The sequence below is a fragment of the Helicoverpa zea genome, chromosome 12, assembly GCF_022581195.2.
Source record: "Helicoverpa zea isolate HzStark_Cry1AcR chromosome 12, ilHelZeax1.1, whole genome shotgun sequence".
Classification (NCBI taxonomy): domain Eukaryota; kingdom Metazoa; phylum Arthropoda; class Insecta; order Lepidoptera; family Noctuidae; genus Helicoverpa; species Helicoverpa zea.
This window is the reverse complement of record NC_061463.1, coordinates 7,333,726-7,348,475: the sequence shown is the minus strand read 5'-3', so window position 1 is coordinate 7,348,475 and position 14,750 is coordinate 7,333,726. Positions and strand designations below refer to the sequence as shown.

General features: G+C 37.4%; 1 protein-coding gene across 1 annotated transcript; it reads right to left on the bottom strand.

The window, feature by feature from the left end:
• Positions 1-6,612: 6,612 nt before the first annotated feature.
• On the bottom strand, positions 6,613-11,591 carry LOC124635318 (leukocyte receptor cluster member 8). Its single transcript, XM_047171190.1, has 5 exons — positions 10,193-11,591; positions 9,583-10,108; positions 9,258-9,462; positions 8,849-9,056; positions 6,613-7,291 (listed from the first exon to the last, which is right to left on the bottom strand). Exons 1-5 carry the CDS (start codon positions 11,269-11,271, stop codon positions 7,129-7,131), a joined length of 2,181 nt encoding a protein of 726 aa, XP_047027146.1. The 5' UTR covers positions 11,272-11,591; the 3' UTR covers positions 6,613-7,128.
• Positions 11,592-14,750: the final 3,159 nt, after the last annotated feature.

Here is a 14,750-nt window from a genome sequence, read left to right as displayed (position 1 = left end):
TTTATAAAAAGGGCTTGGCTTGTTGCAACAGCAGCGGCTACTGCAATATTATTAATATCATCCATATTCGCCAAGAGCTGCGAACTCACTGCAGAAAACTACGTTCGAGAACAGTGATCGTTGTAGGTTCGTTGTACGTCCACACTTCATGCCACGAACGACGGCTCCGCTTGTGCTTCGCTCGAGCTCGGTTCGTCTAGCGTATAGCAACGTCGCGCAGCTAAGCTTCGCGGACACTCGGAATGCCTCTAGGGACCAACAGTGGTCCGCAGACCACCGGTTAAGAACCACTGGTCTAAACGATCGTTCTATTGTACAGGTCGTACATGGCTGGGCAAGCAAAATAGCGAGCGCGGTTTTTACACTAGGATAAAATTGCATTTCCGAAATTTTGATCACATCTACCAGTTCCATCTCCTTCAAAGCATTATTTTCTGGATTAGATGGACGGCTCGGCTCGCTACGCCACATAGCAACTATTCTTTTAGGGAATACGGCTCGCTCTCAAATGACGCGCGCACCGCGCACGTTCGGGAACTCGAGCGTGTATTTTGTTTAGATCGCGCTCTTTTCAAAGTCGACAATTTTTTTGTGCAATAACCTACGATAGTACATAATATATGATTGTTGATGTTGTTAGTTAGAGTTAGTAAAAAAAACATTGTTTAATCAGACACCTTATAGGTCAGAGCCGGGGCCCAGGGTGGGGCAAGTGCCCCAGCTTGCCCCAGTGTGGCTACGCCCATGGTTGGAATACGATTGGTCTTATATTAGTAGCAGAATGCCTTATATGGCTAAAACTGCTATTGCGATCATATTGCGATTCGATTTCCATTAAAGTTTTGACATTATTAACTTAGGAGAATTGGGCCCCAACAACACAAAGCGATTTCGGATAGAACCGAGAATCTAACGAAAGGGGTTAGGAACCTGGGCCCCGTAGTAGCAGTTTTAACCATATCGGGCATTCTGCTACTAATAAAAGACCAATCGTATTCGATTGACATTTGATTGGTGTGCGATTGCAGGCCCGCCGTAAGCGGGCGTGCAGCGCGTGCACAGCACGCGGGCGGCACGTCCTAGGGGGCGGCAAATCTAGCGAGTTATCACGTAATATTTAAAAAATACAATATCTTTTTACTAATGATTTGATTTCAATATTTCCGAACTCAGCAATAGCGCTAAGAATATTACTTACACTGCCGGTTTCAGTTAGGTACATCTGTTGAAAGGACATTTTCAAAATTAAAGGTTCTTAAAAACGATTTAAGATCAACCAGTGGCGTAGCGTGGGGCAAATGCTATTTAGGGGGCGGCAAAATTAAACCAATAAAATTTCAGAAAAAGCCGCCCTAGCTTTGGTCGTCTCCTATTAATTTTGACTGTTTCACCCTTTGCATCCCCAAAAAAATTCGCGCTCGCTGCGCTCGCGGCTCCATGTCAGATGTCGCATTTTATCTTTGTTTAATTGTTGAGGCATTCAATTCCGGAAAAAACATTTTTCGCGCACGTCCGTTATGGCTTTTTATGATAATATGTTTACTTCATGAAAACTCTGTTAAAAAAAAATCGCGCTCGCTTCGCTCGCGGCTTTTGCACTTCACTTCCGTGCATATCTTACTTTTTGATTTTGCTTTGTTAATTTAAAGTGGTTTTTATTTGTTTTGTGTCCTTAGACTAAAAAATTTTCGCGCTCGCTCCGCTCGCGCTTCCTTACATATGTCATGTGCCTTATAAGTTTTCAACGGGAAACCCACCAAATAACATATTTTACTGACTTTAAACATTGTTATAGATATTTAAGTGCGTTAGTTTAAGTTAAGTTAATCACAATCCTTCAATACATAGGGGCCACTTGGGTAATGATTGCACTGCATTGATGCCCTAAGCCTAAGCAATTGCTTAGTTTGCTTATGAGCTAACCCAGGACTGCTTAGGTTACTCTGAACATTTCAAGTAAATAAAAAGTTATGTGTAATGTATGTTATGTATTGCAATAGTTATTTATCCAAAAGTAGGTGGGTTTTCTGCAACCAGAGCGGTGCATGTACATATTTTTTTCTGTTGGACAAGTAAAATGGATATGAATGGGCGGGGGGGTCCGGACCCCCTGGGTCCCCCCCCCCCTTATATATTTTTTGTCAAAACGTATGTAGTCGTAGGGCGGCATAATCAGTTTTGCACGCGGGCGAACAAACAGCTAGCGGCGGGCCTGTGCGATTGGTCTGCTATTTTGATGATTTTGGTCTATACGGTAGTTTGCTGTACAATCTTTTGCAATCGTAAATCATTTGCAGACAAAATGATTCATTATTGAATGACAGAAAAGGATAAAAACGTTTATTTCAAAGAAAAAATAGCGGAATGCCACATACGCTTCAATCGTAATCGAGTCGGGATTGGATCTCAGTCGAATCGAGTCGAACGTCAATCGAATGGCGCTTAAGTAAAATTAGGAGAATCGGGCCCCTGCTCCACTCATCCATCCTCTATTTCCATCCCAACCGCTTCAGCCATTTACTCGTGAAATTGAAATCATAGTCTCCCGCTGATGTATGGGGATACAATACGGCTCAATTTACACTGCCACGGAATGGAATGGAAGTTTTTTTACAACATTGTGTGTTATAAAAATACAATCGCGGCCGTATTAGATAGATAAAACGTTAATTCAGGACAAACAAAAAGTAGGTAACCACAAAGATAACAAAACAAAAAGTGGGTAGAAAGTCAGACATAAAATACAAACAGAAATTAACGGCGCGGTCCAGTGTCCTAACTTTGCACCGAGTGGGAGCCGAGCTCAGCATGTGTCAGGTAGAGTACCTGGCGCTGGTATTCTGCTGGATCCCTGAAACGACGCACGCGTCGAGTAGACGATTAGTGTGTGTGCCCAGGTGTGTATTTGAAGTACCTAAGTGTTTTATGCTATGTGTGTGTGTTGTGTTTGAATATGACCTCTCTCTCTCTTTCTAGCTATTTATCCCACATGGTGGTGGGGTCAGCTTTCCTAATTTTTCTTCTCCACTTCGCTCTATCTACGACATCGTTCTCGGACACCTGGCACTCCTTCATATCTTTTGACACCACGTCCCGCCATCTGTTGTGTTTGAATATGACCTATGTATGATTAATATTGAAGTGTAAAAATGTGTTATTGTGTAAGCGGCGACGAAACACCATCACGGCAGGTACCTGCTATCGCTGTATTCTAAAAGCAACAAGAGTTTTGGTATTTCTTATTGGCGGGGGAATATTGTTCCAGGGGCCCGATTCTCCTAATTTTACTTAATCGACATACGATTCACGTTCGACTCGATTCGACTGAGATCCAATCCCGACTCGATTACGATTGAAGCGTATGTGGCATTCCGCTATTTTTTCTTTGAAATAAACGTTTTTGTGTGCGTTCGCGCAGCGGAATGTTGTTGAATTTAAAGATTTTAATTATGCAGATAATTAGTGTAAGACGTCCTATAATTGTGTATGGTAAATAAAAATTTGTGTATGCAGCCATTGTGGAGAAATTCACCAAAAACAGATTCCGCTGGGCGAACGTTGGCGAACGTTGTCTTGGCGGAACTTTTTTTAATCCATAGACTTTACAAGAAAAGAGATGTGTCCGAAAATTAGTGTGTATTTGTGTATAATTGATTGTGTATGAATGAAATCAGTGCATGCATAAACTTCGGAGAAATTCAAGTTTCCGCTACGCGAACGTTTGGCCATTAGCTAGTTTTCATATAAAGCGCTTACACAGAGAGCTGTAGATTTTTACATACGTTGTTTTGAATTTGTTTATATTTGTTTAAAAAACAGATTTAGAAAAAGTCGTAGGGTTTAAAAGATAAAAATATAAACGTAAAATACACTTATTATTTATAGGTCTTATATAGTTTTTAAAGTATGCAGTTTGGGGTCTAGATTTTCACGTTTACACAAACCTTGTAAGTGTCTCCAACATGTTGCCAAGTATCAATGATTTTCCGTTAGTAATTAAAAAGTTATAGAATATTTAACCATGAACAGATCACTGTTTACAAAGCAGTCGAATATCACGACGTTCTAAAGGAATTGCATGGTAAAATGTATGCCAATAATTAGTTTAATCATTCAACTATTCACTTGCAAAATTTCATGTCATTAAATTCAGTAATTAAAGAAAGACAATTATAATACTGACGGAGCATCGAAACCCTACATAATCCGACCAAGTTCGGATAGCTACAAAAAAGCGGCCGTGCCATATGTCTAAGCAACGTTCTTAAGGCAGAATTCCGTGGGTCGCGGCTTACGCAGCCGCGCGCGGCTTACGACAGTCGTCGGCCGCGCGCGAAGAAGAAGAGGATGACGTATTGCTGTGGCTGTATTATGAAAATAGATTACCAATCGACCCTATTTTTAAAAAGTAGAAATGATGAAGGATCCTACCCAATACTGATTCAAAAGCATTTGTATTGTAATGAAAACAAAAGGAAGTTTTGCCGACTAAATAAAAAACAATTCAATTCTGGTTTTACTAAAATTATATAGATGTTACTAAGCGCTAGACCATGTTGAGATGCATACGGCCGCGCGCGGCTTACGAATTTCGTCGGCCGCGCGCGACTGTCGCGAGCCTCGGCAGCGGCGCCATACATTTTCATAGGTTGACTATTGTCGCGCGCGGCCGACGAATGTCGTAAGCCGCGCGCGGCTGTCGTAGCCGCTATCCACGGAATTCTATCTTTAACTTAAGGTTAGTATATTTATTAATATGTTACAGTTGCGTACACAAGCGTTAGGAAAAAATAAAACAATTGCATTTCTTGAATGAAAAATATTTTTTTAATAATAATGCCACTATCTAAGACATTTTAGTTAAAATACGTAACGTTTATTAAAGTTATTTTTAATCACGTAGTTAAGTAACTTATGTAAGTAATAATAATAAAACTATTTTTGTACACGGATATTTAAATAGAGAAGTACTTGTTAATTGAAGATTTATTTTTATCGTAGATAGTGGCATTATTATTAAAAAAATATTTTTCAATCAAGAAATACAATTGTTTTATTTTTCCTAACGCTTGTGTACGCAACTGTAACATATTAATAAATATACTAACCTTCCAAGTTAAGAACGTTGCTTAGACATATGGCACGGCCGCTTTTTTGTAGCTATCCGAACTTGGTCGGATTATGTAGGGTTTCGATGCTCCGTCAGTATTATAATTGTCTTTCTTTAATTACTGAATTTAATGACATGAAATTTTGCAAGTGAATAGTTGAATGATTAAACTAATTATTGGCATACATTTTACTATGCAATTCCTTTAGAACGTCGTGATATTCGACTGCTTTGTAAACAGTGATCTGTTCATGGTAAAATATCCTATAACTTTTTAATTACTAACGGAAAATCATTGATACTTGGCAACATGTTGGAGACACTTACAAGGTTTGTGTAAACGTGAAAATCTAGACCCCAAACTGCATACTTTAAAAACTAAGACCTAATAAGTGTATTTTACGTTTATATTTTTATCTTTTAAACCCTACGACTTTTTCTAAATCTGTTTTTTAAACAAATATAAACAAATTCAAAACAACGTATGTAAAAATCTACAGCTCTCTATGTAAGCGCTTTATATGAAAACTAGCTAATGGCCAAACGTTCGCGTAGCGGAAACTTGAATTTCTCCGAAGTTTATGCATGCACTGATTTCATTCATACACAATCAATTATACACAAATACACACTAATTTTCGGACACATCTCTTTTCTTGTAAAGTCTATGGATTAAAAAAAGTTCCGCCAGGACAACGTTCGCCAACGTTCGCCCAGCGGAATCTGTTTTTGGTGAATTTCTCCACAATGGCTGCATACACAAATTTTTATTTACCATACACAATTATAGGACGTCTTACACTATAGTTCGGCCATTCAGAGAATGCGTTCCTGACACGTCGCGATTGAACTGACGACGTAACTTTGCAATGGCGTTGCAGTTACGATAAAAATATTTTTGCTGGTTGTTTACCGTTTTAACAATTGAGGAGCATTAAAACAACATTATTATATCAATAATCAATGAATGTAGTTACGTCGTCAGTTCAATCGCGACGTGTCAGGAACGCATTCTCTGAATGGCCGAACTATAATTATCTGCATAATTAAAATCTTTAAATTCAACAACATTCCGCTGCGCGAACGCAAACGTTTTTATCCTTTTCTGTCATTCAATAATGAATCATTTTGTCTGCAAATGATTTACGATTGCAATATGATTGTAGATCAAACTACCGTATAGACGAAAATCACCAAAATAGCAGACCAATCGCAAACCAACCTAATGTCGTTGGAATACGATTGGTCTATTGTCGTTGGTCTTATATTAGTAGTAGAATGCCCGATATGGTTAAAACTGCTATTGCGATCATATTGCGATTCGATTTCTATTAGATTTTGACATTATTAACTTAGGAGAATCTGGCCCCAGGCGTAGGAGGCCAGGCCCAGGAGTCATACCGGAATGGCAGCCACGCGCTGAGCACTTTCAGTGTGAAATCCATTTATATTGGAACGCTTAAAATTTTGGGGTTCCAGCACTATCTTAATGAAACGAAGTATTGTAAAAACCAGAATCATTTATTAAGACTATCTCTAAAATAGAATTATTTGCGTGCTTTAAAAATATTTCATAATTAATACAAATAAAACTTGAAATAGACAATCATAAAATCGGAATATTTACAAAAACCGTATGAGATAAACGTTAACACTTAGTCCATTCAGTAGTACACTGTACAAATAAAGTCTTCTTTAAGTCTGTTATCACTTCACATTAAAATAAATTGTTTATAGATTCCCACTGAACATTGTGCATATTAGCTGTTTACTGTCGGTATTTATTCTGGGTTCTTCATATTGTAGCCTTTTCTGCTGTACAACTGAATATGCCACTTTTCATTATGCCGCCTCATCCTAGCAAAGCGCTTAAAATTAAGATGTAAATTATGTTGAGCGATGATCACGACTGGCTGACTGGCTGACAGGCACGCAGCAAACGAAGTGCAGCTCCATAATCGTTACATTACCACGCAACAACACGCTACTATAACAGGACGGCTATCAAATAGGAAATGTTATATACTCGAAACAGCTGGAAGACTCGCCTTGCAATCCAATTGAGATTGATCGCAATCGGTATACGAAAGTGGGAATTGATTTAAAAATTCAACTGCTTTAGAGCTTGATTCAAACGCCAACTCTCGAATGATGAAGTCCACAGGAACACTCTGTCTGTAGCTGCACATATAAAGCAATGTTAATAAAACACAGCCAGCAATGCTGGCAAGGTACATTTTTCAAATATATGGTAAATAAGGTGCTTGCGATATGATATACATACACAACCCGCATTACCATGGAAAAGAGTGAACGAGTGCATTACCGATTTGTAAAAAACGCAGTTTGTTTACTCAGGAACTAAACTGATGATACATCCGTGTACATAGGCATAGTCTACTCACAATAAGTCAGAGGATATAAGACTAACTACAAACTATAATTTAAGGCTATTTTACCTTTGTTTAGTTTAATGCCTGCCTGCTGATGGCAATTTTCATAATTATTATGCAGTGTGCCTGACATTCGATCCCATATAAGAATCTTTCAAAATTCTCTTACAATTATTATAAAAGTTGTTAAATTTGAATCCTTCGAAACCCTTCTAACTGAAGTTGATTACTCAAGAAATGCCAGTAATGCGATTATGGCAAAAGAGTTGTGAGGCCCTATTATACCAGCGGATTGTAGCCGCTTGTGTGGTCTTAGGCCTTAGTATTAAATATGGTTAAAACTTTCTCCGTCTTACCACAAAAACTTTTAAACGTCAGTTTATGCCTTGTCTAAAAAAATGTCAAATTATGACGTTGACATATGGTTCATTTTGCAGCCAAAATTTTATTAGACAAGTGTAAAACAGGGTTTAAAGTTTTTGTAGTAAGGCCCTCTGGGTTTACCCATTTTTTTATAAGAAGATAATTTATAACTATCCTTAATTATCACTCTCACTCTTGACACTATACCTAGAGTGAATTAACTGGTATAAATAATTCGTCGAAGCGAAAAAATTCGTCGACTCGAGTTTAATTCCATATAGTGGGCAGTTACAACCTTTTTTATTTCTTGATTATCAAAAACGTTTCACGTGAGTTTTGCAACATTTGAACCAAAGCAACATGAGTTTGTTACTTCTTTGTTATTCCTATAAGGATTTTGATGAAACTAGGCATAATAAGAAGAATAACGTGTACTCAGAATTAGATAAGGAGTGTGAGGAGTATTTCCCCTAGGAAGCGGGCGAAAAAGCTGGCGAAAGCTTAAGGTCGGTAATTTTTTTTTATACCTTTCGGTATAATTTAATAACGACATTTTAGAATTTTAACCATAACTGATAACTTGAAATTTAATTCGCAAGTATGGAATGCGGCAACATTAAGTAAAGAATACTACGCATTATTACAAAATATAAAAAGACAACAAAGATCGAAAACGATTTCTGCATAAAAGTTAGTTTTGCCCAATTACCAGCTACTTTTTAATATATCCAAGTTTTTAATCATCATCATCCTCCGAGCCTTTTCCCAATCATGTTGGGGTCGGCTTCAAAGTTAAGTTGGTTTCTTCCAAGTTTTTAATATGAGCTTTAATTTGGTTACCCTAATTTTTTTTTCTTAAGAGAAAGAGAAAGGAAACGTGACCTTAATGGAGTTTCACTTTTATACTGATAGTTTAACTTTCTGGCTCTAACTGACAGTGGAGCACCTGGCAAATAATTATAATAGAAAATAAAGGACGTACGACTTTATGATGTATTTCAGGTACTGCTTGCGTTCTCGTTCAACAAACCAGTCCATGAGATATCCTGCCATCAAGGGAGCCGTTTTATACAACAAGAAAAATTTGTGTAGATTTCCTGTGGCCCAAGCACATCTTGTTTGTAGTGCATGTTTAATACACTCATTTTCTCTATCTTCTTTTGAAAGAAACTGAAATATTGTTGTTAAATCTGAAAAAGTAAACATTGTTATTTATGAAATAAGAAATTACCATCTACCCTACCCATCTGCATTAGACCGAAAGTTTAAGTTTAGCTTTCATCATATGTCATGGACAAAAGAATTTTTTTGAAGAACAGATGAAGAAGAAAGCAATCAAAATGTAATGATGGAAACAGATATAAATAAGTCATAAACATGTTTTAACCAACCTAATGTATTTTTTGTGAAAATGTAATACAGTATCCTGTATGCAGTAAATTCTGGTGCATTGCTTTTGCTATCAGGCAATTCACTGTAAAGCATTTTGAGCTGTGTCTGGCACTGGTTGAACTCCTCATGATCACCTTTCTCAAGAGCTATTCTTGCATGTGTCTCATAAACCTCCACAGTGAAATTATCGCGAACACCTTGTACCTGGAGAATACAAAAATCATTGATTATTCAAGATGAACGACTATACAACAAATGTCATAAAAACAATTAAAAATAACATGCTCTTATTGTATAACCATAATGTATATTAATAAAACTTACTGTTAAGTCTTGTCTGATTGATTTCAACTGATCACAAGCATATCTATAGTCTTGTTTGTCTATCCATCTTTCTTTAACATTCCTGAGGGAACTTCTCAATACTGTGACTGGCCGCACTTCGCATGCTTCAGGTGCCTTGGTCAGTCTTAAAAAGGATTTTTCAATATCCAAGCATGTGCCTACTATATGCATGTTATTGATTTCATAGTCACCCTCAGTGTCCTGTATGATTGATTTCCTTGGTGTTGGTTCTTGTTTCTTGTTTCCACCCTGTAAAGAGCTTGCTATGGAAGGAACATTACCTGCACTACCGAACCTCTCAGCCCTTTTGAGAAGTTTTTCTGCATTACCCTGTAAATCTTCAACAACAAATTGATCAAAAGAAGGTTTCTTCTTATTAGCACTTTTCTGATATACTTTATCTATTTTCTTTTGATCTAAAGATAGTCTATCTTTAACTTTCTGACGGCCTTTGCCCTTGTTATTTTTTTTATCTTCAACCTCATCACCAGAAGCAGAAGAAGCACTGGAAATGAAAAAAACATTGTAAGGCCAAATAAGAAAGAGAACTTGAATAAACTGATATTTTTATAGGTGTAAAATAACATACCTCAGCCTTTTCCTAGTAGGACTCCTCGATTTCGATCTGCTCCGTGAGCTGAGACGCCTTCTACGTTGTTGAGTGTTTCTGTGGCTGTTAAAACCTCGAGCACCTAATGGGCCTCTGCTTTTGGGAAGTTCCACAGCATTTTCTAACTTTTGGTACAAACTTAATGTACCACGTACTGGTTTAACTGACAAATTGTTCCGTTCACTATGGACACTTGGAATTGGTTCTTCATCCCAATTCCTAGTCCATATTTCATCTTTATTGGCAGCTGCTGTTATTCTTCCTTTTAGGCATATATCAATTTGATCTCTATCAAAACCTGATTTACATTTTTCATAGCATCTTTTGATATATCGCTCTAAGCTTTCAGGCCAAGTGCCTGTAGCAGTAGATTTAAAAAAGTTAGATGAATTATTATTTTGAACAATTTGTTCAGCTTGTGCATTATCATTGTTATTAGATTGGAGCTCTTCTGGTTCTGGTGGTTGAGGTATATCTTCAGTTGCCAGTGGAGGGGGCAGTGGTACATCTAGGGGTGGTGGAGGAGGCTTAGGGATGTCTGGAGGAGGGAGAGGTGGTAGAGGAGGTGGGTGATCAGGCAGCGGCGGCTGTACCTCACTTACACTCTCTATTTTATCATCATTGAATTTGTTGTTATTTGGCTTCTTACGTTTCTTTTTAGGGCCATTATTGGTTGAGAGGAGTGGATTTTCATTAAGAGCTATTGGTGCCGGTTTTCTTATGTTGTTGAGGTTAAACCTGATAGGAGGTTGATTAAAAAAAGGGCGATTGGTATCAAGTGGGGACATTCCAAGTAAAGGAGTGGTTGGTGGTGGTTTAGAAAATTGAGGATGATTCAGATCCAGCTTCTGGTCCTTGTTTTGATGAAACTGGTGAGGATTGCTGGCAAATCCACCGTTGTTGGCCATTTGATTGAAATATTGATTATAATACGGTGGATACATGCCACCATGATATCCATTGTATTGGTGGTACATGTTATACATCCAAGGATTATGATTATGTGGCAAACCACTAACAGTCTGTATTGGAGGTTCTTTAGAATTATTATCTGCCATCGCTTTTAATGTGACTTAACTTAACGTAGGTTATTTGGATTATAAGAACATTTTTGCGTTATGACCTTTGACAAATCGTTACAAACAAAATGGCGACAGACAAAATGTTACATACGATGTCCCGTTACCTCTGCCGTATTTGTCTGAAGGTCAAAATTAGTTTCCTTTTGAATGATTCACAATAACGCATTCAATATTTCTAGATTTCTGTATCCCGTTCTCACTTGTAATGTAATAATCACTCAGGCAAATTAAAACCGAATACAACAGCAAATCGCGTGCGATAAAATCCACAAAGTTACTTACCAGGGGCTGGTCACTGCCGTACTTGACTAGATTTCGGTAAAAAATTTAGAAAAGCGCCATCTGCAATCCTCTTCCTAAAGTATTTAATATCTTCAAGTGATAATAGATGGCTCTTTAATCAAAAATTAACTTCCATAAAATATCACTAAAATTATTGAAATCTAAAAATTATTTTATATATTAGTATTACGTAGGAAATCTATCAATTATTTTTATTAAATCTGTACACTATTTTATATACATAAATTATTTTTCTATAATTATTTTTTTGGTTGGCAATAAACCGTGCCAACTGCCAATGCTGAAGTTAGAATTTGAATTTTAATGGCGAGTACAGTACATACAATTTGTGTGTTAAGTTTTCGTCCATTTAAGTGTTTTCTGCTGTTGACTTGCGTTGATTTGAGTTTTACTCATCCGCTGTGTTTTCGGTGAATTAGTGAGTGAGTTGAGCTGTGCTCCTCTGTTTCATTGTTTCACATAACTTGCGAAAAGACGCCATTAGTGTTTAGTATTATTTGCGATAAAGACGCCTTTTTTGTGATATTTGTGAAATAGACACTGTTATTGTGTTATTAGCGATTAGAGACGCTTGTTTGAGTGCATATAATCATGCCGAGGCGGTGCGAATTGGGATGTTCACACAACCCGGGTAAGTGCTTTCTTTATCAAGTTCATAGTACCTAGGGCCCGATTCTGTTAATAGTATCATTAAGTTATTAATATCAAAATTGAATAGAAATTAAATCGCAATATCAGTTTTAACCATTTCGGGCATTCTGCTACTAATATTTATAAGACCAATCGTATTCCAACGACATTCGATTGGTTGCTATTGGTCTGCCGTTTTGGTTTATAGGTACATATTACCATATTATTCTTAGTCTATATTGCCATATTGCCTCAAAGTCGTGGTGGCCTAGTGGGTAAAGAGCCAACCTCACAAGTATGAGGGCGTGGGTTCGATTCCAGGTCAGGCAAGTACCCATGCAACTTTTCTAAGTTTGTATGTACTTTCTAAGTATATCTTAGAAACCAATGACTGTGTTTCGGATGGCACGTTAAACTGTAGGTCCCGGCTATCATTTAACATCCTTGGCAGTCGTTACGGGTAGTCAGAAGCCAGTAAGTCTGACACCAGTCTAACCAAGGGGTATCGGGTTGCCCGGGTAGCTGGGTTGAGGAGGTCAGATAGGCAGTCGCTCCTTGTACAGCACTGGTACTCAGCTGAATCCGGGAATTATTCCCAATAGTCCCCTCTAGCGCTGTCCTCCGGGGTGACAGCCGGGAATTGTCTTCCCAGTTATCACCGGGGTGACAATTTGTGCCGACTGTTCCCTTTGAAAACTGACTAGAGGGGACAAATGGGAAGTCTATTTCTCAGTTGTCACCGGGGGGGTGACATTTGCTACGGTTCCTTCTTCCTTCCTAAGAAAAAAAAATGTAATTACCATAGATTTCAGGTTTTTTATTTATTATGTTACATAGAATCACATAAAAAAATATATATATTATTATTTTAACTAACACAATGTCAACAGGCTTACAAAAATCGATTTTTTTATAGTAGTTAATACTACTATAAAAAACAAAAACAACATTATGTTTCCTATAATAGGCACAATCACAGATAACTTTAATTAATACTAATCACAGATAATCACTAATGGTTAAGTTAAAAGTGCTTATTAGTCGCATGCTTATTTGTAACACAGTTTGTAATCTTGTTAAATTAAATAAAATTAAGAAAACGATTGGTGTTAATAGAAATTAATAATATGTGATGTACCTATTAAAGGAAACACAATGTTGTTTGTTATAAGAAATAAAAACCTGAAATCTATGATAATTACATTTTTTTTTCTTTGGAAGATTCTATGTAGCATAATAAATAAAAAACCTGAAATCTATGGTAATTACATTTTTTTTTCTTTGGAAGGAAGAAGGAACCGTAGCAAATGTCACCCCCCCGGTGACAACTGAGAAATAGACTTCCCATTTGTCCCCTCTAGTCAGTTTTCAAAGGGAACAGTCGGCACAAATTGTCACCCCGGTGATAACTGGGAAGACAATTCCCGGCTATCACCCCGGAGGACAGCGCTAGAGGGGACTATTACTACATAGTATAAAACAAAGTCGCTTTTTCTGTCATGTGTCATGTTGTATGTCCCTATGAACGCTCAAATCTTTAAAACTACGCAACGGATTTTGATGCGGTTTTTTTTAATAGATAGAGTAACTCATGAGAAGGTTTTTATGTATAATAACATCTATTAAATAATGGAGAAATACTGTTACCCGTGCGAAGCCGGGGCGGGTCGCTAGTTGGGAATAATTCGAATCCGGTTAGACTGGAAGCCGACCCCAACATAGTTGGGAAAAGGCTCGGAGGATGATGATATTGCCATATTGCAATCGTAAATCGTTTGCAGACAATATGATTCATTATTGAATCACAGAAAAGGATAAACACGTTTATTTAAAAGAAAAAATAGTGGAATGCCACATACGCTTCAATCGTAATTGAGTCGTGATTGGATCTCAGTCGGATGTGAATCGCATGTCGCTAAAGTAAAATTAGCAGGGGCAGGATTCTGCGCAATTTTTTCTTTGAAATAAACGTTTTTATCCTTTTCTGTCATTCAATAATGAATCATTTTGTCTGCAAATGATTTACGATTGCAATATGGCAATATAGACTAAGAATATTATGGTAATATAGACCAAAATGGCAGACCAATCGCAAACCAATCGAATGTCGTTGGAATACGATTGGTCTTATATTAGTAACAGAATGCCCGATATGGTTAAAAAAGCTGTTGCGATGCAATTTCTATTCAATTTTGACATTATTAACTTAACAGAATCGGGCCCCAGAATCGTGCTCCTGAAAGCTCCTAGTCATCCGGATAAACTTGTCATCACGGGAGATACCAACTCAGTCAATTATAAGGTTGGGCGTTTAGAGAAACACAGTTCCTTACGAGTAACCATTTATTACTGAATCCCATATGAAATGATACATGATTTAATAAGATAGACATACATAGATAGACACGCGCACACATACATAGGTAATAGGTATTCATTCATACATACACTATACAATATCAGCATACAAACTTCATATTTTTGTAATTTATTTTTCAGGTGTGACACAACATCAATTTCCA

Excerpts from the sequence above, each read along its gene's own strand:
- LOC124635318 (XM_047171190.1), bottom strand. The coding sequence starts at position 11,271 with ATGGCAGATAATAATTCTAAAGAACCTCCAATACAGACTGTTAGTGGT. Across the intron at positions 9,057-9,257 it reads TTTCACAAAAAATACATTAG|ATTTAACAACAATATTTCAG; the intron begins GTTGGTTAAAAC and ends TTACTTTTTCAG. Across the intron at positions 7,292-8,848 it reads CTGAAATACATCATAAAGTC|CTACAGACAGAGTGTTCCTG; the intron begins GTACGTCCTTTA and ends TTATATGTGCAG.